General features: G+C 57.1%; 2 protein-coding genes and 1 long non-coding RNA gene across 4 annotated transcripts in view; 1 reads left to right on the forward strand and 2 right to left on the reverse strand.

Annotated features, from left to right (window-relative positions):
• CLCN7 (chloride voltage-gated channel 7) overlaps window positions 1–14,586 on the reverse strand; it is a 24,715-nt gene extending 10,129 nt beyond the window's left edge. Inside the window, exons 1-9 of one of the 2 annotated variants that reach the window (XM_012743490.3) lie at window positions 14,381–14,586; window positions 6,838–6,909; window positions 4,257–4,328; window positions 4,066–4,131; window positions 3,357–3,489; window positions 2,950–3,059; window positions 2,073–2,153; window positions 877–939; window positions 686–769 (exon numbers count right to left, since the gene is read on the reverse strand). In XM_012743490.3, coding sequence (XP_012598944.1) covers window positions 686–769; window positions 877–939; window positions 2,073–2,153; window positions 2,950–3,059; window positions 3,357–3,489; window positions 4,066–4,131; window positions 4,257–4,328; window positions 6,838–6,909; window positions 14,381–14,521 — 822 coding nt within the window. In that variant the 5' untranslated portion in view covers window positions 14,522–14,586. The remainder of the gene's footprint in view (window positions 1–685; window positions 770–876; window positions 940–2,072; window positions 2,154–2,949; window positions 3,060–3,356; window positions 3,490–4,065; window positions 4,132–4,256; window positions 4,329–6,837; window positions 6,910–14,380) is intronic. The other variant, XM_012743491.2, reaches the window with a different exon arrangement.
• A 68-nt stretch (window positions 14,587–14,654) lies between these two features.
• On the forward strand, window positions 14,655–19,118 carry LOC142862408 (uncharacterized). The gene is made up of 2 exons (XR_012913464.1): window positions 14,655–18,125; window positions 18,472–19,118. It is a non-coding gene; the product is annotated as an uncharacterized LOC142862408 (long non-coding RNA).
• Window positions 19,119–20,088: 970 nt separating this feature from the next.
• On the reverse strand, window positions 20,089–23,976 carry PTX4 (pentraxin 4). Its single transcript, XM_012743499.2, has 3 exons — window positions 23,836–23,976; window positions 22,360–23,017; window positions 20,089–21,109 (listed from the first exon to the last, which is right to left on the reverse strand). Exons 1-3 carry the CDS (start codon window positions 23,974–23,976, stop codon window positions 20,469–20,471), a joined length of 1,440 nt encoding a protein of 479 aa, XP_012598953.2. The 3' UTR covers window positions 20,089–20,468.
• Between the last annotated feature and the right edge of the window lie 1,137 nt (window positions 23,977–25,113).

A 25,113-nucleotide genomic window follows, 5' to 3' on the forward strand; every position in this document is an offset into this window, starting at 1 on the left:
CGGCTAATTTTTTCTCTATATATTAGTTGGCCAATTAATTTCTTTCTATTTATAGTAAAGACGGGGTCTCGCTCTTGCTCAGGCTGGTTTCAAACTCCTGACCTCGAGCAATCGCCTGCCTCGGCCTCCCAGAGTGCTAGGATTACAGGCGTGAGCCACCGTAAACTTGCTCTTGATTTTTAAAAAAGACTATACTTCCAGTGAATTTAAGCGGGGAAAAAAATAAACTAAAAAAAAAAAAACCTCCATACTGGGAAGTGTTAACTGTCTAAATTCATGTTAATTCAGTGTGATCCTTATCAAAATGCTAGTGGCTTTTTTTGAAAACTTGACAAAATTGTTCCAAAGCGTATCTTAAAAAACACACATCTCTAACGTGAAATACACGGTCTCTGACCTTTCAGGTCATATGTTCCTTGAGAAGTTGCTCAGAGCCGGAGCCCCTCCACAGTAGACGCAGTGGACTCAAGGTGAGGTGCGAGGGTGACCCTGGCCGGGCGCACCACGACCGTGGGGGACTCCATGGGGCCGGCCACGGAGGGGCCACATGAGGCAGAGGCAAAGGGACCTCGCCCACCCTGTCCAGGAACAGCGGGCTGTCTCTCGGAGGGGGACAGGGACAGGGACAGGGCTCGCACGACCACGGCATCCGCAGTCCACGTGCGCAGGAGGGGGAGAGGCTCACCTTGAAATCCCGCTTCAGCGATGTGGACCGCCCCTGGGAAATCCCGGCGGCGATCACGGAGCCCGAGTGGATCATCGGCCCTTCCTTGGAGACAGAGCACAGCCCACACTCAGACGACACACAGGCCCCGGCGTCCCTCGCAGGGCCAGGGACGCAGACGTGGGCTGGGAAGGTGTCACAGGCACTGTTACCTTTCCCACAGCCAGTCCTCCGACCACGGACAGAATCACGCCAGACACTTTGATCACCAGCGTCTGCAATGCAGGCAAACACGGCGAGTCTCTGATTAAATTAAAGGGACCCAACCAACGAAGCTGCAGGCACGGGGAATGATGACACAGAGCACCCCAGAGACACGGGCATCTCGGCGCCCCGCAGGCTGACCCTCCCACGGCCACACAACGAACGCCAGCCCAGCCTCCCTCCTGCGCACACGCTCCCGGGGATGCTCAGCAGGTGGGGGCCTTTCCTCTCTCTGAAGCAGCGCTGAGCCGAGACCACCCTGGAGATGGCATCGGCCACTTGGGCCCAGCACCGGGGGGACACGGAGGTGGCCCGCCAGCCCAGGAAACACTGTCCCTTAGAGGCTTCGGGACCCACCTCGGGGTGCTCCCTGTCTGCCCCTTTGTTCTCGCCACATGTCCCCAGAGGCCCGGAGCCGTGAAGGGAGGCAGGGGACACCGCTGGCCCCTGCCAGAGCCTGTCGCACGCGAGGGTAAGTGGAGGCTGACTTCATGGGAGCCCTCCAGATTTATGAACGCTTCCCCTGCTGGGGCCACCCCGGGGAGGAGAGCTCCGGCCATCAGCCGGCTCACGAAGGGCGTGCACGGGGACACTTCAGTGGCCCCGCCAGCCTGCGGCGGGCCCCACGTCAGCACCGGGTGAACCGGCTCTGCTGCCGCAGCCAGAGCTCCCCACCACGCGACCACGTCGGCCCCTCTGCAGACAGGGACAGGGCCCGGCCAGGCTCAGGGCGAGGGACACTGGCAGAGCCGACAGACGCGGGCCCTGCAGCATCCAGATGTCACCCATGACGCTATGCAGAACGAGTGTTGGGAAACATTTCGAAAATGGGAGAAAAATCACAAGTCTACCACTCTAATGTAACTATTTCTGTTTTCAAATATTAGTCCTTAGTTACAATTTTGCATGGCTGTCACCACAGCCTATGCATCACTTTAACATTTTTACACAGTTTAATACGTATAACAAGAAGTTCCACCGTTTTCAACAAAAGGTCACCCTTACACAAACTGTCCACCCATCCACTCCCCGTCCCCACCCGCAAGGCAGCCTGGGGTGCTCGGAGGGCGTAAGGGACAAAGGAGCTGCTCGGGGCCAGCAGACACCCGCCTCTCGCCCGGCCAGGGTCACCCTCGCACCTCACCTTGAGTCGCACCACGTGGGGGACCTTCACCCCATTGAGGAAGCACTTGATCTGCGGGATCCCACTGCCAGCTGCGACCGGCTGAAAGGGGGAAGGCGCCACTGAGCCGGCCAGGCCACGGGAGCCTCCCGAACTCGAGGGGCCCATGACTGGGGACAATTGTTCTCACTGTCCCAGCCCAGACACGGAGCACCTTAGAGGGAGTAAACTCTGTGGGATGTGGGGGGCCAGAGTCCTGGGGGGCCCAGGGTAGAGACGGGAGGAGACTCACATGTCCCCAAGGGTGCAAGGGGAGGGTGTGGACACTCCAGGGTGGGCAGGCACCTATCACACACCAAGCAAGAAGGACCAGGGCTCCCTGTGTGTGGGGGCCACTGCTCTGCACCCCAGAAAAATGGTTCTGGATATTGCCCCTTCTTCCACCATGAAAAGGAGGGGAGGCCAAGGGGAGACTTCTGGGAGAAGCCCCGGGATGGAGGGGCACCCCAGGAGGGTCTGAGCCCCTCGGGAGAGGGTTTCCACTGGGGGCTGGGTCATCCCCGCTCCTAAGACTGCACATCATGGAGGACCCCGGCACCCCGCAGATCCTGCTGCGTGTGAGCACTGGACGTGTGTGGGCCTGGGAGCCATGGGGGGCTGTAAGGGGGTTGTGGGGGGCTGTGGGACTGTGCTCTGGGCCAGCAGACTGGAGTGAAGCGGCCCTGCTGCATTTCCTGTTTTTCCTTAGCGGTTTCACGTTTGTACCGAGTTGCTCTACCAGAGACCGGCAGGCAGGGCGGGTGGGTGGGTGGGTGGGCTGAGGGGTTCCCATCCGTTCACTGAGACCCTCTGAGCCCACCCTGGGTGTGACGCCCCAGGGTGCCTCGTGCCACCGTACCTCTATGAACGCCACGATCACGGAGCCCACAAGCACGAAGGCAGAGTTCAACGTGGCCCAGAGCAGGAGGGAGAAGGACAGCCCGCCCTTCTCGGTGAACTTGTCGATATCTGGGCGAGTCAAGGACGGTCCCCGCTTCACCAGCAGGACCCCGCACCCCTCCCGCCCCACCCCGATGCCCAACCTCCCAACCAGAGCAGCTCGAGGTCCGGCCCAGGGGTTGCCAGGTGCCCAACAGGGGTTCACTTGGCGGCCCAGGAGGGCCATGGCGCTGACTGGACACCCAGAGACACCTCACAGCCCCGCTGTGATGCAGCCAACCCAACCAGACCTCCTGACTGGGCTGTGCACATGCCAGGCTGGGCCTCCCGCCGGCACCCGTGCTGAGAGCACAGGGACAAGGATACTGTTCTTGATGACCTTGTACTTCAGGCCGGCCAGGTTCTCCACCACGATGTCGATGAAGCAGGCCACCAGGCCCGTGAGGATCCCGATGAGGGCGCAGATGACCCAGCGCTTGATCTCCACCGTCCGGAAGGCCTGCGGGGTGCGGGAGGGGCAGAGCTGTGGTGGCCAGGCGGCCTGGCCAAGGCCACTGCGGCGATGGCACAACTGGCCCCTGGCCACCTGCAGCCCCTGGAGTTCTGAAGGACGCCACCACGCACAGCCCGCTGCCCTCGGGACCCCAGAGTCCCACAAAGGGCGGCCTCTGGCCGACGTCTTGGCGACCACAGGGCACCTCAGGCCCGCACGGGTGACATGGGGGGTACATGTAACCTTCCCAACAAATTCCCAGTCGGCTGTCGACACTTGGGCAGTGCCTCTGGGGTCTGTCGGAACAGCCTGCTAAGTTCCAGAGACCCTGATGCACTCGCCTGACAGCTGCGTACTCGGGGTTGGGCCGCACTCGCTCCAGCCCCAGGGACACAAATCAGAGGCTGAATGGTGGCTCAGAGACAGAGCGGGGGGCTGGGGACGCCCACCCCACCCCTGGGCAGGACGGTGGCACCAGGCCAGCCCTGCAGTCCCAGGTGGCTGAGCCGGCCCACGCCACAAGGCCCACGCCGGGGGTTGAAGACCATGGGACACAGCATCTCAGCTGTGCAGCCGACGCACCGTGTGGTTGATCCGCCTCTCCTCCTCCAGGAACAGCTGGTTCTCGCTGTTGTCGTAGTCCAGGCTCTGCAGACCAGGGCAACAGGACACCATCACTGACCCCCACGTTCTGGCCGTGAGCGCAGACTTGTGGGGGAGGTCTGAGGGGCAGGGGCCTGGGTCTCGGGAACGGGGGCTGGAAGGAGGCCCACCTCGTACTTGAGGGACAGGAGCTTCTCATTGTGTGGGATCTCCTTGGGGAAGGGAGGGGGAGGGTCCATCTCCTGTGGGAGGAAAAGGCAAAGAGAGACATACATGTGACAACCAGGATGCTGGAGAACATGGCGCAAGAGAGGACGAGGGACCACGCCCAAGTTCGTCCCCAGAGGCCAGGATTATCCTGATACCAAAGGCAGACTGAGAGCATCATGAAAAAACTACAGACAATATCCCCACAAATACAGACACAAAAACCCCCAGCAAGACTGGAGAGCAAAGCAAATCCAGCAACACCACAACCATGCTGAATCCAGCCCAGGAATGCAAGGTTGGTTTAACACCCAAAAAGCAATTAATGTCCTATGTCATCTCAATGGGAGAAAGGACAAGACCCACACAGTCGTCTCAGCAGATACGGGGAGAGCATCCGACAAGATCCAACATCTGTTCGTGGTAGAAACACTCAACAAACTAGAAGAGAAGAGAACTTCCTCAATAAGATCAAGGGCACCTACGAAAGCCCCACAGGCGACACACTCAGCGGTGAATGGCAGGAAGCTTCACCTAAGACCAGGAACAAAGTGGCCACGCTTGCTTTTGCCACTTCTACTCAACACTGCACGGGAGCTCTAGCCAGGACAACCAGTCAAGAGAAAGAAATGAAAAGCATCTAGATTGGAAAGGAAGAAGCAAAACTCTATTTGCAGGTGACATGATCTCATATATATGAAATCCCCCAAAACACACTACAAGTTATTCAAGTAAACACATTCAGTAGCATAGAAGGTGATACAACTCAACTGTATTTCTGTAATCTTGCGATGAGAAATCCGAAAATGAAATCAAAACAATTCTATTAACAACAGCATCAAAAACAAACTACATAAAAGAAAATTCATTCCTAAAATAAACTTAAAAGAAATATAAAACTTGTACATTGAAAACTACCAAACATTGTTTTGTTTTTTTTCAATTTAAGATGCATGGGGTCTTGCTATGTTGCCCAGTATGGTCTCGAATTCCTGGCCTCAAGCAGTCCTCCCGCCTCACCCTCCCAAACAGCTGGGACTAAAGGCAGGAGCTACTGTGCCTAGCTTATCAAACACTGCCAAAGATACTAAGGATGGATCTAAATAAATGGTAAGATATTCTGTGTTCACACATAGGAAGACTTACCCTTGTTAAGACTCAATTGATCCCTGCCTGAATTTCAGCTGATTTTTTTGGAGTAAATTGACCAGGTGACCCTAAAGTCTGTGGAAGAAAAGGGACCCTGAATAACCCAAAAGATCTTGAAAAGGAAGAACAAAAAGTTGGAGGACTCACACTTCCTAGTTTCAAAACTTCCCTCAAAGCTACGTAGCCCAGGCAGGGCAGCGCTGGCACGAGGAGAGACGTGCAGACACATGGGACACAGTGGAGCGTCCAGGAGTAAACCAGAAACACTCCAGTAAACTGATTTTCAATGTGCTGTCAAGACTGTTCGATGGAGCAAAACAGTATTTTCAGTAGATGGTGCTGGTACAACCGGATTTCCACAAGCAAAAGGACGCAGCTGGACCTTACGCCATGTCCAAAAACTAACTCAGAGTGGAGTTAAAGACCTAAAGCTACAAAACTTTGAGAAAAAGATGGCTTTGTGACCCTGGCTTAGGCAGAGGTTTCTTAGACGTGACACCAAAAGCACAAGCAACAAAAGAAAAAACAGATAAAGTCAACTTCAGCAAAATGAAAAACTTTTGTGTATCAAAAGACACATCAGGAAAGTGAAAACAAAGGGGACAAGCTTGACCACCGGGTCACCTGACCACTGAGCCTGCCACGAAGAAGACGGATGACAACACGCTGTGCTCGCGTGGACAAGGCCAGCAGGCTCCAGACCAGATGGGCCGTGGACTGGCGCACTGACGTGGCCCCGCGGGACCCACTGGGGAGAATGTCCCGACCAGGACGCTCCGGATGCTGCCAACAGAACTGCTCACCTGAACTCCAGCCACCCGGCTCATTCTCATTCTCAGTACGAGTGTTTTCACCACATTAAAAACACTGGCACAGGATCAGAACAGATGTTTCTCCAGAGGAGATAAGCAGCACATGAAGACGCTCGGCCTCACTGGCACCAGGAACACAAATCACAGCCACCGTGAGGCGCCACCGAGGAGGAAGGAAACTGCGGTTCTGCTGCGAGGGGGCCTCAGAAAGCCTTCCCAGGACAGCCGCCGGCATGGTGGCTGGGGTTGTTAGCAGAGGACGCCAGAATCCTCACCCTCTGAAGTCTGCGGACATCACCGCCCCCTCACCATCTCCGAGGGATCCCTCTCCCCGCCCTGCCGCAGAGCCACTGCCCACAGCACCTGTGCCGACTAGCTTCCTGTGTCCACAGCACGCTCACCCTGCCGGCCCAGGAGCCCTGCGTTCCTCTGCCCACCTGGCTGTCCAGTCACTGGCCTCGGGCTCTGTCCCTCCGGAGCAGCCTTCCCCGGGCACCTGGCCTCAGAGCCCTGCTGTCTGCCTGTCATCTGCTCGCGCCCACCCTCTGGCCCTCTGGCAAGCCACAGCCCCTCCCCCACTCACCGGGTCTAAAAGCTCATCATCCAGCTCCACGTTGCTCATCTGCCCGATTCGGAAAAGTGCGGAACGAGGTGACTGAAAGCAGAAGAGAAACCGTGAGGGCGCTGGGAGCAACTGTGTGTGCTCCCTGGCCGCCCCACATGCCGGAGCTCAGACAGGAACAGGGGCGGGGCACAGCAGGGCCAGGACTGGCCTCCCCAGGCGCTGGGGCCCAGGCCTGCTCCTGCCACCACAGCCCGTCAACAAGAAGTCCAGCCCGGCACGGACACACCAGGCTCCCTGCTCCAGACTGAAGACCAGGCACCTGCTGCCCAGCAGCATGGAGGCCAGGGGTGCCCCAGCCAGGCCAGCACCCACCACCGAAGCCCAGTCCCTGCCAGCCCGTCCTGAGGTCCCGCCTGGCCGCCTCCACAGTGGACAGACAGCTGGCGGGCCGAGCCGGGTGCAGTGGCGCCCACGTGGCTCACCGATCCCCCCCACTCGCCGGCGCCTCCTCACGGGATGCCCGCCGAGCACTGGACAGGCCAAGGCCAGGCGGGGAGGAGAGGGCTCGAGCGCTCGTCCTTCCTCCTGAGAGGCCACAGCGTTAGTTCTCCAATTTCAACAATTTCCTGAATCTGCCCACATCGCTGGGGGGAGGCGAGGGAAGGCTGGCCCCTCCACCGCAGGTTATCTGCCTGTCACCCTGACTTGCCGACACGGCCGTTCACAGGTCCGGGGTCGGGATGTGGACATATCTGGGGGGAGGCGAGGGAGGGCTGGTTCCTCCACTGCAGGTTATCTGCCTGTCATCCTGACTTGCTGACACGGCCGTTCACAGGTCCTGGGGTCGGGATGTGGACATATCTGGGGGGCACTGTTCATTCCACGACCGGTGATCAGTTCCAAGGTGCAGTTCACAGGCGATCACCGAGGTGGGCACTTTTCTTACACGTGGTGGACATCGGTACAAGTGGTCAATGAGAAAAATGTGTGTTTCTCTTTTAAAAATGACAAAAAATGCCCTAAACTGCTGAATCCCTGGGAAAGACAGGCGGCTCCCAGCCCTGTGGAACATGGTGCTGACCAGAGAGGACCTGGTTCTCGAGTGAACCCCAGGAGGTGGCCTGGTGAGGCTGCAGCTGCAGAGGTGCGTGTGGCGGGCACGGCGCCCCTCGCACCCGCCGAGGCCAAGCCTGACCACACGGAGTGCCAGAGGCCGTCCAGCCCCTGCCGGCCCAGGGAGCTTCCTCGGGGAAACTGCCACACGTGCCGGGCGGCCAGGCAGACGGGCCCAGAGACGGAGCAGAACCGAGAGTTACGTTGCGAAAGGAGAAATGGAGACTTGGCCTGCCGGGGGTGGCGCACTGACAGGGCCGCCCGGACGCTGTGCCACGCCCGCTGCCGACCGCGACACCAACAAGCCAGACGCCATCAGTCACCACGGGGGCCCCGCGTGGTATCCGTGAAGATTTGCCTTGGACGTCTCGGCAGTTTCCGAGGACCAGGAGACGCTAGGGACAGTCTGGGCGGGCAGAGCCACGACGAGTGACTGAGCACCGGGTCTGGAGGACTCCCAGGGGCCGCGTCCACACCGCCGGAGCATCCCCCGGCGGCAGCAGGCAGAGCTGCAAATTCGCGAGGCTGACACAGGAGCACGTTGACAGGCGGGACACCCTGGAAGCCCCTGGCCAACGCCCACTGCTGCCTGGGGTAATGGGGTGTAGACACAATGCACCCCAGCCCCGCAGGGACTCCGTCGCTCCTGCTCAGCTGGCGAAGCAGGACCCCGCCAGCGCCTTTGCGCCAACGCTTGCCTCAGCGCTCTCTCTCGTGCTAGGAAAATCCGTTCGTCTGAAGCAACGTAATCAGTGCAGTCCCTTTCTTTTGTAAGCACGAGGTACACGAAATAGCCGCTGCTCCCCAAACCACTGACACCCACCACGAGGACCCTGAGGGCATGACCCACCGAAAGCCGCCGGCCCACAGCCCCTCCAGCAGAGCAGTGGCTGCCAGGGCTGGGGAGGGCTGGCCACGAGAGGCAGGACGAGATGGAAATACATTGGCAATGGAGATATTAACATTCTGTGTCTTGTTAACGCGTCACACGGGTTGACACGCACAGACCATGACAAGCTCTGGTCTGGTACTGGGCTCGAGCTGCATCAATGTGAGCACAGAAGGAAACTGTGATGAGCACACAAGCCCTCTCTGTGCTGCCTTTGCAACTTCCTGTGAATCCGTAATTATTTAGAAGTAAAAAATATTTTATAGGCCAGGCACAGGGCTTCCCGTCTGTAATCCTAGCACTTTGGGAGGCTGAGGAGGGAGGATCACTTGAGGCCAGGAGTTGGAGACCAGCCTGAATAAGAGCAAGACCCTGCCTCTACAAAAAATAGAAAAATTAGCCGGGCGTGGTGGTTCACACCTGCAGTCCCAGCTACTCAGGAGGCTGAGGCAGGAGGATTGCTTGAGCCCAGGAGTATGAGGTTGTAGTGAGCTATGATGGTGTCACTGCAGTCCAGCCTGGGTTCGACAGACTAAGACCCTGTCCCCCACTCCTCCGCCAAAAATTCTATAGACAAGTGGGACTATATCAAAGTTCAGATCTGCACATCTAATGAAACAATCAACTGAGAAAAAAAGACAACCTACAAAATGAGAGAAAATATTTGCAAATCACACATCCGATAAGTGAATAAAACTCAGAATATATAAAGAACTACAACCCAACCACCAAAAAACCAAACAACCTGATTAAAATATGGGCAAAGGACTTAATAGACATTTCCCCAAAGAAGAGATACAAATGGCCAGTAAGCACGTAAGAAGCTCAAAACCACGATGAGATCCCACTTTACAACCCCTAGGATGGCTGCTATCAAAAAAAGAAAGATATACAACTGTATTAACTCCCCTTAGAGGCAAAAAATAAAGAAAATATTAAGTAAAAATATATAAAATTTAACAACAAAGAAAGAGAAGAGAAGAGAAGAGAAGAGAAGAGAAGAGAAGAGAAGAGAAGAGAAGAGAACAGGTATTGGCGAGGATGTGAAGAAACTGGAAGTCTCCGTGCCCAGTTGGCGGGAACGTCAAATGGTGCAGCACTGTGGAAAACCGTGGGGCAGTTGCTAAAAAAAATTAAACATAGGCCGGGCGCGGTGGCTCACGCCTGTAATCCTAGCACTCTGGGAGGCCGAGGCGGGCGGATTGCTCAAGGTCAGGAGTTCAAAACCAGCCTGAGCGAGACCCCATCTCTACTATAAAAATAGAAAGAAATCAATTGGCCAACTAATATATATATATAAAAAAATTAGCCGGGCATGGTGGCTCGTGCCTGTAGTCCCAGCAACTCGGGAGGCTGAGGCAGGAGGATCGCTTGAGCCCAGGAGATTGAGGTTGCTGTGAGCTAGGCTGACGCCACGGCACTCACTCTAGCCTAGGCAAGAAAGCGAGACTCTGTCTCAAAAAAAAAAAAAAAAAAAAAAAAAATTAAACATAAAACGACCATACGGGCTGGGCGCAGTGGCTCACGCCTGTAATCCTAGCACTCTGGGAGGTCAAGGCGGGCGGATTGCTCAAGGCCAGGAGTTCGAAACCAGCCTGAGCAAGAGCAAGATCCCGTCTCTACTATAAATAGAAAGAAATTAATTGGCCAACTAATAAATATAGAAAAAATTCGCCGGGCATGGTGGTGCATGCTTGTAGTCCCAGCTACTCGGGAGGCTGAGGCAGAAGGATTGCTTGAGCCCAGGAGTTTGAGGTTGCTGTGAGCTAGGCTGATCCCATGGCACTCACTCTAGCCTGAGCAACAAAGCAAAAAAACAAACAAACAAACAAACAAAAACCGACCATACAATCCAGCAATTCCACCTCTGGGTAAATACCTAAAAGAACTGCAAGCAGAGTCTCAAAGAGATACTAGAACACACAAGGTCGCAGCGGCATGATTCATGACCGCTGGCCTGTGGAAGCAACCCAAGTGCCCACCGGGTGAATGGATAAGCACAGTGCGGTCCGGCCACACAAGGAAGTCATTCGGCATCGAAAGGAATGATGCACTGACACGTGCTGCCACAGGAGGAACCTCGAGGACATCACGCTGAGTGAAATAAGCCAGCCACAGGGCAACAAGCCCCGTGTGACTGACCCCTCATGCAGGTCGGGAGGGTAGTCTCACTCATCACAGAGCAGACCGGGGCCGGCAGGCGGGGAAGGGAGAGCTGTCTGACAGGCGTGGAGGTTCACTCCGCACGTGGTATGTTCTGGAGATTAGCTGCACAACAACACAAATATACTTAACACGACTGAACTGTGCACTTAAAAATTAAAATGGTAAATTTCATGTTATGTGTTTTTAACCACAACTAAAAATATTTTTCAAACAATTTTAAAGACTGTCTGCCACTGCACTCAGCCTGCTCTGCACCCACCGAGCACCACCCCGCTGAGGACAGAGGCCACCTTAGCAGCAGCTGCGGCCAAAGGAAACAAGGTGACACACAGCAAAATGTAAAGTGCCAAACGGCCACAGAGGCTTGCCTCAGACACGGCCAGGCAGCCTCTGGGCACAGGAGCAGGACACACCGAGAGCAGTCTGTCCCTCCACTCTCCACGCTGCTGGGCTGCAGGCCTTGCCTACTCCTCCCCCGGCTCCATCCCACCCTCGCTGGGCCCCGGCAGGTGCTCCCTGAGGGCAGCAGGGAACAGAATTCAGGGCGCTCTGGGGAGTGAGCCAGCCCTGCATAAAAGGGGAATGGGGGTGGGCAGCTGGAGGAGGAGGACAGCATGACGCTACAATGTTGGGCCACAGGGAGGCAGAGGACTTCCCAGAGAAAACTGGGAAGAGAGTTCCCAGAGAACTCAAGTTGAGCAGAGCTCGAGGGGCCATGGGGATGACCAGAAGACCTTCCCCTGCAGTTCTGGGGCACTCCCAGGTCTCTGGCGCTCCCCCACAGCACCCTCAGACTGTGTCCTGCAGCTCTGACCTGGATCCCTACCCTGCCGGGGGTCTCAGGCGGAGCTTCCCAAAGTGAGTTCCCCATGAATGTCCTGTATTTACAAATACCTGAAATACCCACGCCCTACACCAGCCCTAGAGCCATCTGGTCCTGGCTCAAGCAGATTTTTTTTTCAACCCCTAAGAGAAACCAAAACGAACAGATTCTTTCTGTAAGTTTTCAAATCGCCTGGCTTCCCACTGCCCACACACATGACCGTGACTTGCGGGATGACCTCACCTTCTCCCTGTCTCACTACCGGACAGTGACTGCCACCCCTACCCAGCAAGATGGGCCTGAGAACAGGAACAGCAACACACAGGTGGCCCTGAGGACCTAAGCTTTTAAGCTTCGACCCAAACTCGAACAGACCCCGCCCCAGTACGCCCTGCCCCCAGCAGCTACCACTGCGGTGCTGTTCCCGTGCCAACAATGTCACTGTGCAACTCTGGAAACCCTGCAACAAACCCCAAAGGGCCAGGAGACAGTCAGGACAAGCTCTCACATTCGGTTCACCGGATCGTTCCTGCAGAGCAGATATTTGCCTAGGTTGGTATTTTGGCTCAAAATGGCCCTGCAGGCCCGTTTGCGGCACCTAGAGTGGCCCTGGTCGTAGCTGTGAGCTCTGCCTGCTGGTCAGAGCACACCCTCCCCAAAAAAGACAGCACCAAGAAATTCAGTCAGCTGCTAAGAGAGTCATGTGTCAATGTCAAAATCAAAGATGAATCACTTTTGCGTTGCTGCTTTTAACACTATTGAAAGCGGCTAATATTCATTAAGAGTGTGTTTTTTGACAGGCACTATGCTCGGTGCTCTTCACATAATTATCTTTTCTGCAGATGAGAAAACTGAGGCATGTGGAGGCTCTGGTCCAGTGCTTGGAGTACAAAGGCCTCCCAGGCTACCTGGCCCAACAGGTCTGCCAGCCTCTAGACTCCGCCTTTCCCATCAGTCTGCCAGGCAGGCCAACCATCCTTTAGGACTGGAGTCCCCAGCTTCCACATTCAAAGCCAGCTCATGTGCCCAGCAAGGCTGCCCTCTGTGCCCCACAGCTGCAGTGCCCCACACTGCATTCCAGACTATTCGCTCTTCAAGATGGAGCACAGTGTGACCTCTCCCGCCCCTGTGGCTCCCCAGACAGTCCTCACAGCGTGCTGAGCCTGTTTCTAGGGGAAGAAAGTTGCTTCATGCACCTGTATCCTACACAAACCAGCCACAGAGCAAGTGCACGATCAATCATTTTGTAATGGTGGAACAGCAGCTGATCGGTTATTAAGTACAAACAACCAAAAAAGCTTGCAATGATTTTTAAGGAAAGAAATAACAGGTTCTTTCCAAAACAGCCTGTATCTATTTGCAAAGATAAGTAGGAAAACCCAAGCACATTCAGTCCCGAGATAAACCCAAATCCAACCTCGGCCAAGGTTTCCAATCTCTTTCCCCATTGGCTCTTAAAGCCAGTTTTCTCCTATCTTGCGGACTTGAGATTACTTTCTTTAAACAGAAAAAAGAAATAAAAATGTATCAAGAAGAAAATAACCACTCCTGGTCCCACCACTCCAAATTATCTTCTTCAGAGCACTCCTCACACAAACCACAGAACAGAAAGCAGGAGAGTCCACTTTACAGGGAGCAGAGGAGCCTCTACCCACCAGCAAAAAGCAGGCTTTGACCTTCATTGTCTGATGCATTTCCAAGGGACTGGGAAAACATTAAGTGCTACAGAAGCAACCTGACTTTCAAATCCTTTCTAAATAAACACAATATCAGTGTTTAAAGGACAAACCTAGAACGACAAGAGAACACATAAAGAGTAACTGCAGAGCAGACTAAGACTGAGCAACCAACCAAAATGGCTCATTAACTCAAAATTAACACAACATACACATATCCAGAAATGATGTTAATCCTAATCCTCCGAACGTTACCACACTCACAGACACAAGCTGCACGTCGACATGCTCACGCTCCAACCTCTCTGGACTTGTTGATTATCGTTTTTGGCTACACATTCCAAGTTCAATAAAGTGCTAAGGAAAGCTGAGTGCAAATACTTGTCATTCCTAAGATCTCCCTGAAAGCCCCGACTGAGGACTGATCTCCCAGAGAAACGCGGCAGACAGAGGTCCTCGGTCATCCCACTGGAAGAGAAAACTCTGCCATCTACACTGTCAAAATCTCCTGGGATTCGAACATCAAACAAATAAAATTAGCTGCTCGTGTGTTTACTAGAACTTTTAAAAAGTCACCGAAACAGAGAGCCACCTGCCTCCCCTGAAAAGCCATTCTGGGGTGCACCGTTTGTCGGGGCGTCAGCCCGCGCCGCAGCTGCCCTGGGAGTAGTGACTGCGGGCACCCCGCTCCTCCAACTCGCCGGCTCCTCCGCCCCCCAGGCCGGCCAGAGCGTCCTCCCAGGACGCCGGAATCCCGGCCCCAGGGCCGGCCGTGCCGTTCGCCGAGCGCGCCCGGGCGCGTCCCGGACCCCCCGGAGGCTCGATGGCCGGGTCTCCGAGCGGGGTCGCGGCGGCCCGGCTGGCTCCAGGCCTCGGCTTCCCGCGCGGCCTCACCTGGTGCGCGGCCGCGGGCCCGGCCCCGTTCAGCAGTGGCGCCCCCGCGCCCGGCCGCGCCGTCCTCCGCAGCAGCGGCGACGCCTCCTCGTCGTCCCGGTCGCGGCCGGACCACGACACCTTCTTGGAGACGTTGGCCATGGCCCGCCGCGGAGGGCACCCGGCGGGGAAACGCCGCCGCCCGGGTGTTTGGTCTGGTGACCCGCGCCGGCAGCCACGTGACTCTGACGACGGTCACGTGACGGGTGGTGGAGATCACGTGATGCACGACGGCGGCCGTCGAGGGCCATGCGCGCGGAGGCTTCTGGGAGTCCCAGTTGGAGTCGCGCGCGCTGCCGCGGTGACCCGGGAACCCTGGGGAGGCGAGCGCGGGGGCGGGGGGCCGGGGGACGCGGGCGCGCGCTTCTTGCGGCGGACGCCCCCGAGAGCTGCGACCTGGCGGGGGATGGGGTTTGGCAAGTCCCCACTTCCCCGCCCGCAGTACTAGCGGACGCGGGCGGGAACCGTTAGTGCACCCTGCGACCCCGAGTTGGGGTCCCTGGGAAACTGCGCGCCTAAAGCGCTCCCCGAAGGGTGCTCGCTGACGGCGAGGGCGGGGACCCGGCCGGGCCCGGCCACGCGAGGGTCAGCCCCGCTGCGACGGCGGCACGGGCCCCGCGGCGGTGCTCGTGGGACTGGGTTCACTCCTGGGGCGTCCCGCAAAAGACGCTGCGGACCAGCCGAAGCTCAGGGTCACCTGCTGTGCTGAGCGCGGCTGGTTAGTTCCATAATGTCAGTTCCTGAACGACCAAGAAGGGCCGAGGGACTGTCCCCGATCAAAGGAGACAGACAGCAGGCCCCAAGTGGGTCTGGCGTTATTGGAACAATTGGCAAAGACGGGATCAGGGTATTAGCTAGCGGCGTGGTAACAATGTTAAATTTCCCAAATGTGATCATTCTGTTGGGGTGGGTCAGGAAAGTCCTTGTCCTTAGGAAATACACACTGAAATATCGAGCATGGATTGTGGTGTGACGTCTGCAACTTCCCTGAATCCCAATACCTGTGGAGAGAGCTGGGAAATGGGGTCAAATGTTAGTGTTATCCTGCCTGGAATCCCAGCACTTTGGGAGGCCAAGGCAGGAGGATTGCTTTACGCCAGCGGTTCCTGACCAGCCTGGGCAACATAGCAGGACACTCTCTACAAAAGATTTACGGAGTAGCCAGGTGTGGTGGCATGTGTCAGTGGTCTCAGCTGCTCAGGAGGCTGAGGCGGGAGGATCATCGCTTGAACCCTGGAGTTGGAGGCTGCAGTGAACTGTGATTGTGCCACTGCACTGCAGCCTGGGTAACAGAGTGAGGCCCTGTCTCAAAAAAGAAAAAATAATTGGCCTTTGGCTCTCTGAGCAGCACCATGGCAATGGGCAAAAGCAAGCACCTTAAAAACATGACGGGAATGGAGCCCGGAAGAAAGCAGCTGGTCCGTTTTCTGAGGGAGATTGGTGTGAGATGGAAGCAGCAGCTGTGCTCCACGTGAGCACTGCTGGGAAAACAACTGGTCACAGGACTCCAGGAACCAGAGCTGCATCCGATGGCCTCAAGGGCTGTGTGTTTGAAGTGAGCCTTGCTGATCTGCAGAATGATAAAGTTGGATTTAGAAAGTTCAAGCCACTTACTGAGGAAGTTCAGGGCAAGAACTGCCTGACCAACGTCCATGGCATGGTCCAGCTGTGTTCCGTGCTCAGCAGCAGACCATGACTGGACCTCGCTTGGACTTCACGGCTACCAGCAGTTGTTTGCTTCATACGGTCCACGCTGGCTTTACTTTATAAACACGGCAGTCGTAGTGGGATGACTGATTTCTTTTGCTCAGCACGAATGGGTCGGCTAACCCCAGAAGATGAAAGTCACGAGCCAGGAGGTGCAGACGGATTCCTTGAGAGACGTAGTCGATACACTGATTGCTGGTGGCACCGGGAAGGACACGGAAAGGGTTCGCCGATGTTGTTACCCTCCCACGGTGTCATCCTTAGGAAAGCGAAAGTGCCGGAGAAGCCCTAGTTTGAATTGGGGAAACTGAGGGCTCAACAGCAATGGTGGTTGTTCTGGAAAAGCTGCCAGAGATGAGACAGTTGCCAGAGCTGAACGAGCCCCGAGTCCAAGAATCTAGTTCAAATTTAGACTTCTTTTTCAAATGGTGACAAATACAAAGTCTTATTTGTAAAAAAAAAAAAAGAGTTAATGCTGATGATTCTAGGGTAAATATGTATGATGTGCAATGTATTTGTCTTGCAGCTTTTTCAGATTTGAAATTTTTCCAAATGAAAAGATTTTAAGAGTTCTTTAGAACCTCTAGGGCTGAGGAGATAAGGAAACACTTCCCTCCCCAACATAATTCAAAATAAAACCAAAACTAAACCCAAAATAAGAGGAAGGAAATCCAACAAGGTTCTGAATTTCCCCATGATGACTCTGCAGCGCTTTCTCTGAAGTACTGCCAATGATGTTCTTTGAGAAAAGGTGTTTTTTTTTTGTTTGTTTTTTTTTTTTTTGAGACAGAGTCTCACTCTGTTGCCTGGGCTAGAGTGAGTGCCGTGGCATCAGCCTACCTCACAGCAACCTCAGACTCCTGGGTTCAAGTGATCCTCCTGCCTCAGCCTCCTGAGTAGATGGTACTATAGGCACTCGCCACCGTGCCAGGCTAATTTCTTTCTATTTATAGTAGGGTCTTGCTCTTGCTCAGGCTGGTCTCGAACTCTTGAGCCCAAGCAATCCTCTCACCTTGGCCTCTTAGAGTGCTAGGATTACATGTGTGAGCCACCGCGCCTGGCTGAGAAAAGATGTTCTTCATAGGTGTGCCCTGGCTTTGCCCTTTTGAGGGTTGGTGACAAGACCACTGTGACCTCTGTGTTTTACACCGGGAGTTAAGCTGGCTTACGCAAGGCCCCAGGCACAGGCAGGAGTTGAACCTGGTTTGGTTTGATCTGAAAACTCTTGGTCTCAACCTGCCTTGAGTCTAGAGCAGACAGCAAGCCCCCCTGGGGTTCAGAGGGGGGACAGGCCCTTCCCCAGGCTTCTCAGAGGCAAGGACCAAAAGGAAGATGTCCTACCGCTCCCTCCTCAAAGGCAGAGTGAGGTGGGGCAAGAGAGTTCCAGAACACATCAGAGGAGACGGGGAAAGAAAGGGCGTTTGGGAAGGGAGGCTCTCCATAGAGGGAGACGTGTCCTGGGGAAGCAGCAGCCAGTGACTCAGGGAGCCGTCACTGGGCACCCCTGCGGGTTTCCAGTTCTAAGATACCGTCTCTGACCTCGACTCACGCGCAGGTGGTGCTGGGGAGGCCTGTAGTTGCTGGGGCCCGAAGGCGGCTCTGCAGAGACGCTGCTCAGAGACTCCGGGGACTAAGTGCGGCACCGTCCCACCGGAGCAGCTGGGCAGGGCTGCGGGTGAGGGGTGGCCAGGCGCTGGCCTAGGCCCTTGCAGAGCTGAGACCACCTTTGCACGAGGCAGGGGGTCTTGGGCCCCTTGTGGGTCTGCTAGTGCGGGACATGGGGCTTCTCCAATCTGCTTCCTCACTTTATTTATTTATTTTAGATATTTGAAACACAACTTTATTCTGATTCTAAGCGAAAAGGAGTGGGAAGGACAGTTAACAAACAGGATTCCACCACTAAACATCGTGATGTGGCTGTAGCAGTCTTATATTTGAAATGCAAAGAGGAATCAACTGCGATCCAAAACAGCTAAATATCCAGGTCCAAACAATGAAGGTATTTTTTTTTTTTTTTTTTTTTGAGACAGAGTCTCGCTTTCTTGCCTAGGCTAGAGTGAGTGCCGTGGCGTCAGCCTAGCTCACAGCAACCTCAAACTCCTGGGCTCAAGCGATCCTGCTGCCTCAGCCTCCCGAGTAGCTGGGACTACAGGCACGAGCCACCATGCCCGGCTGATTTTTATATTATATATATTAGTTGGCCAATTAATTTCTTTCTATTTTTATGGTAGAGACGGGGTCTCGCTCAGGCTGGTTTTGAACTCCTGACCTTGAGCAATCCGCCCGCCTTGGCCTCCCAGAGTGCTAGGATTACAGGTGTGAGCCACCGCGCCCGGCCAATGAAGGTATTTTTTAAACTGGCATTTCCTCCAAAGCCCACTCATCTCCTCCAGCAGCTTCCTCACTTTTAAAGTGGGGAGGGGGAGGGTTGGACCATGAGGAATCTGAGAACCAGGCCCAACCCCAGACGCAGCGGTTCTGGCCTCTTCCCACCCACTCTTCTCCTGTGGGCACCTGAGTGACCTTCTGATTCTTGGGATCTTGCCTTTGGGTCTTTGGGAATCCCCAGCATTACAGGATTAATCTACATCACACAGAAACTTTTTTTTCTTTTTTTTTTTTTTGAGACAGAGTCTCACTTTGTTGCCCAGGCTAGAGCGAGTGCCGTGGCATCAGCCTAGCTCACAGCAACCTCAAACTCCTGGGCTCAAGCAATCCTGCTGCCTCAGCCTCCCGAGTGGCTGGGACTACAGGCATGAGCCACCATGCCCAGCTAATTTTTTCTATATATATTAGTTGGCCAATTAATTTCTTTCTATTTACAGTAGAGACGGGGTCTCGCTCTTGCTCAGGCTGGTTTCGAACTCCTGACCTCGAGCAATCCGCCCGCCTCGGCCTCCCAGAGTGCTAGGATTACAGGCGTGAGCCACCACGCACGCCAGGCCCACACAGAAACTTAAATAAAGTAAAACATGTCTGTTCTGATTGTGAATGCATGTTTTTTTTTTCAACCTGCCACAATTCGGAAAAAAAGGGTTGTTGAAAAGACAATACCAAGGGTTGGCAGGATATTGTGAAACGGGAACCTTCATGTATTGCTGGTGGGCATGTGAGCTTGATGCAGCTATTGTGGAAAACAGGGTCGCAGTGTCTTTCAAAGTCGAGACGTGACTCTACTGTCCAGCCAGCAGCTCTGCTCCTAGGTTCCCACCCACACAGAGGCGTGTATGAGATGCTCGCAGAAGCTTTATTCCCAGGAACCCAAAACTGGAAATGATCCAGATGTCCGCCAGCAGATGAATGTCTAAATAAAACACGGTCTGTCCATACCATGGAGTATCATTTAGCCATAAAAAGGAAAACATGCTGCTCAGCGAGAGAAGTCGGCCACGAGATCCGAGTGCCACGTGACTCCATGTGTATGGAGCAGGCAGATCCACAGAGACAGCAGGCAGGTCCGTGGCCAACAGGGGTGGGACTCCTGGTGGGACGGGAGCGAGTGCCAAGAGCACAAGTTTTGGGGGTGGCGACAGAAATGTCCTAAAGCCAGATTGTGCTGATGGCTGCACAACTTGGTAAATTGACTACAAATCTTTGAACTGTACACTTCAGACGGGTGAAATTTATAATATGTAATTTGTACCTCGATGCAGCTGTTTTGGAAGCACTGCCAGTCTGCCTCCAGTGTTTCCTTTGAGCCGCTTGCCCCTGCGTGGACCCTCCACCCCCGTCGCCTCCCCAGCCACCCCAGGACAACAGGACAGGACGTGGCCGCTTGACTTTGGGGCCCCCAGGGCTCCCGGGGAGGCGCGGGGTGGGATGGGGCCGTGTGCTGTAGCTTTGAGGGCCAGGAAACAGACTGGCAGCCTTTCTCCCGAGAGCTGTTGGAACAGCGATCACCTTGAGAAAAGGGAGTGATGGCTGAAATGCCACCTGTGCAGTTTCAAGGAAAACGGACAGTCCCAGGGAGCTAGCTTTTAATCAACCAGATAACAGCTGCAGACATGCTCAGAGGACAGGCCCGTAGGAGCCTAGCGCTCTCGTCTGGCTGGGCGGGGCCGTGATGGAATGCCATCGAGCCACACTGGACAAGGCAGCAGATGCTCTGAAGGAGCAGCAGGAAGGACACCCGCCACAGTGATGGGAAGGAGGCCACCTTGTGGCCCGAAGGTGACTCTGGGCCTCGGCCTCCGGCTGGCTATTTCCTTGCCGCCTCCCCTCCCCCCATGTTAGGGCACAGGTGTGCAGAGCCATGGCGGGCGGTGGGGGCCTTTGTGGGAAGTGCTGGTCCTGGGGTGGCCAAGTGTGGGGGGGCACCATCCTCTCCCTGGCTGGCACGGCCTCACGGACAGAGCTCCAGGCAGGTGCAGTTGGCCCTCTGCACGAATCCGCCTACCCTCGTGGCGTTGGCCAGTGTCAGGATGGCGCCTGTGGGGAGCTCTCTCCCAGCGGCAAGGCTTGCGACCTCCCCAGGGACCAGCGCCCGGTCCCAGATGGCCACACCAGACACGCTGCCCACGAAGGCCTCGGAGCTGTCGAATCCGCCCCCCACGCTGTCCTGCTCCTGGCCCAGCACAAGGGACCCTCCAGGGGGGATCTCGTAGCCCTCCCTGAAGTGGGAGCCGGCGGCCACGAGCCTGCGGTCCACGTGCAGCCAGTACCTGCCCTGCACGGACGTCCAGAGGACGCAGACGTGGTGCCACCGGCCGTCCAGCAGCAGCTGCAGGGGCAGCTCCCTGAAGGCCGGGTCTCCGATCACAAAGTGGACGGAGCCGGGCGCGAGAGAGTCTCGGCCGTGCAGCACCAGCTTGTTGTCGTTGTCTTCCGTGGCGTAGGACAGGAGGGTGCCCAGGCGGCCGGAGGCTGTCCGGACCCAGCTGCAGAAGGACAGGGCTCGCAGGGCCGTGGGGAAGCCAGGGCCGAGGGGAACCACGTTCTCGGTGGAGGCGTTGGGGAAAACGAGCACAGGGCCTGCGGGGCACGCTGGGAACAGAGGGTGGGAGGGTCAGCCCGCGCTGCCCCCCACGCCAGCGGGCTCCTGGGCTCCCAGCAGCCACCCCGCGTGGGCCTTGCCCCTGGGCCGGCCCCGCCCAGGGCTCCTTGCAGCGTTCCTTGATTGAGCCTTGAGATTGATCACCCCATTTCACAGGTGGGAAGGCTGAGGCCCTCCCAGGGAGGGGCTGGTCCCGACAGGGGCCCAAGCTATCGGCCCACAAGGCTGAGCCAGTGCCTCTCCCTGCCGGGCCTCTGTGCGCCTTTCCTGGTGCTGCTGTAAAAAATCGTCACACGTTTAGTCGCTCACAGCAGCACAGGCTTATTGCTTTACGTCTCTGGAGCTCAGATGTCCGACGCGGGGCTCGCGGGGCTCAAATCAAGGTGTCGGCAGGGCTGGTTCCTGCTGCAGTCCGGGCTCCAGCTGCCCGTGCTCCTCCGCTCCTGGCCCTTCCCCGGCCTCCCTCCAACCTCTGCTTCCCCTCACGTCTGCTTCTCTGCCTGTTGCTCCTGCCCACCTCTCCTGAGGACCCCCCACCTCCCGTGAGGACCCCCCGCCTCCCGTGAGGACCCCCCGCCTCTCCTGAGGACCCCCCGCCTCCCGTGAGGACCCCCCGCCTCTCCTGAGGACCCCCCGCCTCCCGTGAGGACCCCCCGCCTCCCGTGAGGACCCCCCCCCGCCTCCCATGAGGACCCCCCGCCTCCCGTGAGGACCCCCCGCCTCTCCTGAGGACCCCCCGCCTCCCGTGAGGACCCCCCGCCTCCCGTGAGGACCCCCGCCTCCCGTGAGGACCCCCGCCTCCCGTGAGGACCCCCCGCCTCTCCTGAGGACCCCCCCACCTCTCCTGAGGACCCCCCACCTCTCCTGAGGACCCCCCACCTCTCCTGAGGACCCCCCACCTCTCCTGAGGACCCCTTACCTCTCCTGAGGACTCCCCACCTCCCGTGAGGACCCCCAAGCACTGGGGCCCCACCTCAGATGAGACCCCCCTCAAGGTCCCTAACAATCACCTCCATAGAGAACCTTTTGCCACGGAGGGCACCTGGGACCTGCACAGGTGCTGCCACCTGGATAAGTGACGGGATTGGGCCGGTCCCTGACTTCTGGGGCACGGTGTGTGGAGGGTGACGCTGGGTCCCCTCCACACAGCGCTTGGGAGAAGCCTCTTCGGAGGACGCTGGTCTGCGGGGAGCCGGGGTGGCCTGCGCAGCGATGGGGCAGGGCTGGCCGTGGTACTTACTCTCTCCTGGCCTCTCGGGGGTCTGTGCCGGCGGGGCTGCGGCCGCCCCATTCGGTGTCTGGTGGCCGCCTGAGGCTGGGCGCCCCCGCGTGCCCTGGGCAGAGTCCTGGGCGGCGCTCCCAGGCTCAGGTGCAGCTCCCAGCGCCTGCCTGCCCCGCTGCAGCTTCGGGGAGCCCAGGCGGGGCCGATCTGGCTGCGCTGGGCCTGGGCCTGGGACGGGTGCGGGGGCCATGGCGCCAAGGGTGGCCATGTGCAGCCGCCCCTCGAGAGCAGCCAGCCGGGCCCCCTGGCGGTGGACGAGGTCCGAGAGGCGAGCCAGCGTGTCCCGCAGGGCCTGCACGTCCCTGGCCAGTCCCGCGGCCGCGTCCTTCTGCACCTTCCTCTCCCGGGCCCGCGGCTCACTCTTCTCGCCCAGGGCCAGGTCCAAGGCCCGCAGCCTCGAGTCCGCCTTCCGGCTCTTGCGCTCCATCTTCCGCATCCGGGCCCTGAGGTGGGCCAGGTCCCCCTGCACGGCAGCCTGCGACTGGTTGACTGCCAAGGCCACGGCCTGGCTCTCTTCCGCCAGGCTCCGGAACCGGACGTCCACATTATAGGAAACGTTGTAGTTGCTGGCGATGCCCCGCAGGTGGGTCAAGGTCACCTCCTGGAATCTCCGAAACTGTAAAGAGGACACGGAGCGGCTGTGGGGCGCGGGCCAGGGCGGGAATGAGACTTCCCTGCTCACACTGTTGCAGCACCTGCCCTGCCCGGGTCACGGCCGGGCCCCCGGAGGGATCAGCCGCCCTCCTATGAGGCCAGGCGGGAGTCCCATGGCCGGCCCCATACGGCTGAGCGCAGAGAGGGCAGTGAGCCACCCCAGGGCCACAGCTGCACCGTGTGGGTGGGTGGGGACTCCAGGGCCACCGCCTGGGCTTCCGTCCCTCCTACACGCCCCATGCTCTGGATGAACACCAGCCGGTCACTTTGCCGCTGTGACCAGGTCCTGCCTGCACATGGAGGGCGGCGGGGGAGGCCCCGCGAGTGCTCGATTCGGCTTAGGCGGGGAGCACTTGGCGCAGGCCTGACTTGCAGGGCGTTCGGGGACGGTCTGTGGACCCCACGCAGGAGTCTCGGGCGCGTCCGTGTCCTCTGCTTTGAGGCAGCTCGTGACCTCACAGCTCCTGCGCCCAACGACGCTGCCTGGCCCCCCGGCCCCCTGCACCCCAGACCCCCAGCTGTGCTCCTTGGGCCTTGCAGACCCCGTCCGGCCCCACTCAACCCTCACGCGCCACCTGGCTCGACCCCACTGCAGAGCCCAGCAAACGTCCTCGCTGGTTTCCGACTATGGTCAGAAACGGGTGAAGATACGTGAGCTGAGAGAAAGAACTGCAGACGCCTGCCACGTCTGTTTCCACCTGCTCTGCCGTTTCTGCAACACCTGTCCTTCACCTGCTGCCAGTTTAAGATACCAACCGCTCCAAGTCTGGGTATACTTGCCTGCTCTTCTAGTCTACGCAGCCTCTCAAAAAATGGCTTCCTCGGCCCTGCTGGGCCGGCTTCCTGCGATAAAGCCCCATGTAGACAAACAGGCACAAAAATAAGGAAGAAAGACAGGGTCTTCCTCCCCGGGCAACCCATCCTGAGGCTCCTGCTGTCTCCCGCCTGGACACAGCAGAAGGAGTGGAGTCCGTCTCGGCCTACGCTTCTCCCAGCTCTCCGGCCGAGCGATTTTCCTTCCTGGGCCCTGGCTGGATGTCAGGTGCTTCCTGCCACCTCGATGAGAGGCATCTGCCTTCAAGCCACAGGCTCTGAGAATCGGAGGTTCCCAAGGAGACAAGTCTAAAACAGATGCAAACATCATCTTTGGAGAATCGTTCTACAGGGTGCAAGCCCTTGTCTGGTTGGCTCAGAGGCAGGGAGGAGGTTATGGCTTTAACAGCAGCACACGGACTCATGTTCTCCAGAAGCTGGAGCAGGACAGGCGACCTGACTGGGGCTGGGAGGTCAGAGCCAGGTCCGCCCTGGCATCCAGCATCCAGGCCTGCACGGCCGCATCCTGCGAGGAGTGCATGCGCGTGCTCTCTCTCTGTAAGGCAATGGACATGTGATTGGGAGCCACCTTAATTTATTCATTTTTGGGCACAGGTTTTTTATCGGGTCGAATGATGCCTCCCAAAAACATACATCTAAGTCCTAACCCGGGTACCTGTGACAAACGGGTCACCTGGAAAAAGGGGCTTTGCAGGTGTAATTGAGGATTTTGAGATGAGGTCATCCTGGATTATCCAGGTGGGCCCTAAATCCAATTAGACACAGAGGAGGAGACGCAGAGGAGAGGGCCGTGTGGACACAGAGGTAGAGTTTGGAGTGATGCTACCTTGGGGAACTCCTGGAGCCCCAGGAACTGGAAGAGACAAAGGAGGAGGCTTCCCTCGAGCCCCAGAGGGAGGGTGATGCTTGCTGTCAGGCTGTCAGACCTCAGGCCTCCAGGGGCGTGATAGGATAAACTTTTGGTGTTTTAAGCCACCAAGTCTGTGGTGCTAAGACAATTGTGAGGTGTGCCCTACAATGGCATCCAAGGACACTTTCAGACAAGCAAAGGCTTGAGAAGTGATCTTCCCTGCACCCTTCGCTGGGAAGTTACCGATGTCGGGCTTCAGGACAATAGCGGGGAAGGAGGGATGGAGTTGCCATGGGTGCTGGAGAGGCAGTCCCCTCTCTTTCTCCTAATCTATTTTTAGTGGGGGGGGGGTCTCGCTCTTGCTCAGGCTGGTC

Source organism: Microcebus murinus, chromosome 19 (genome assembly GCF_040939455.1).
Source record: "Microcebus murinus isolate Inina chromosome 19, M.murinus_Inina_mat1.0, whole genome shotgun sequence".
Lineage (NCBI taxonomy): Eukaryota > Metazoa > Chordata > Mammalia > Primates > Cheirogaleidae > Microcebus > Microcebus murinus.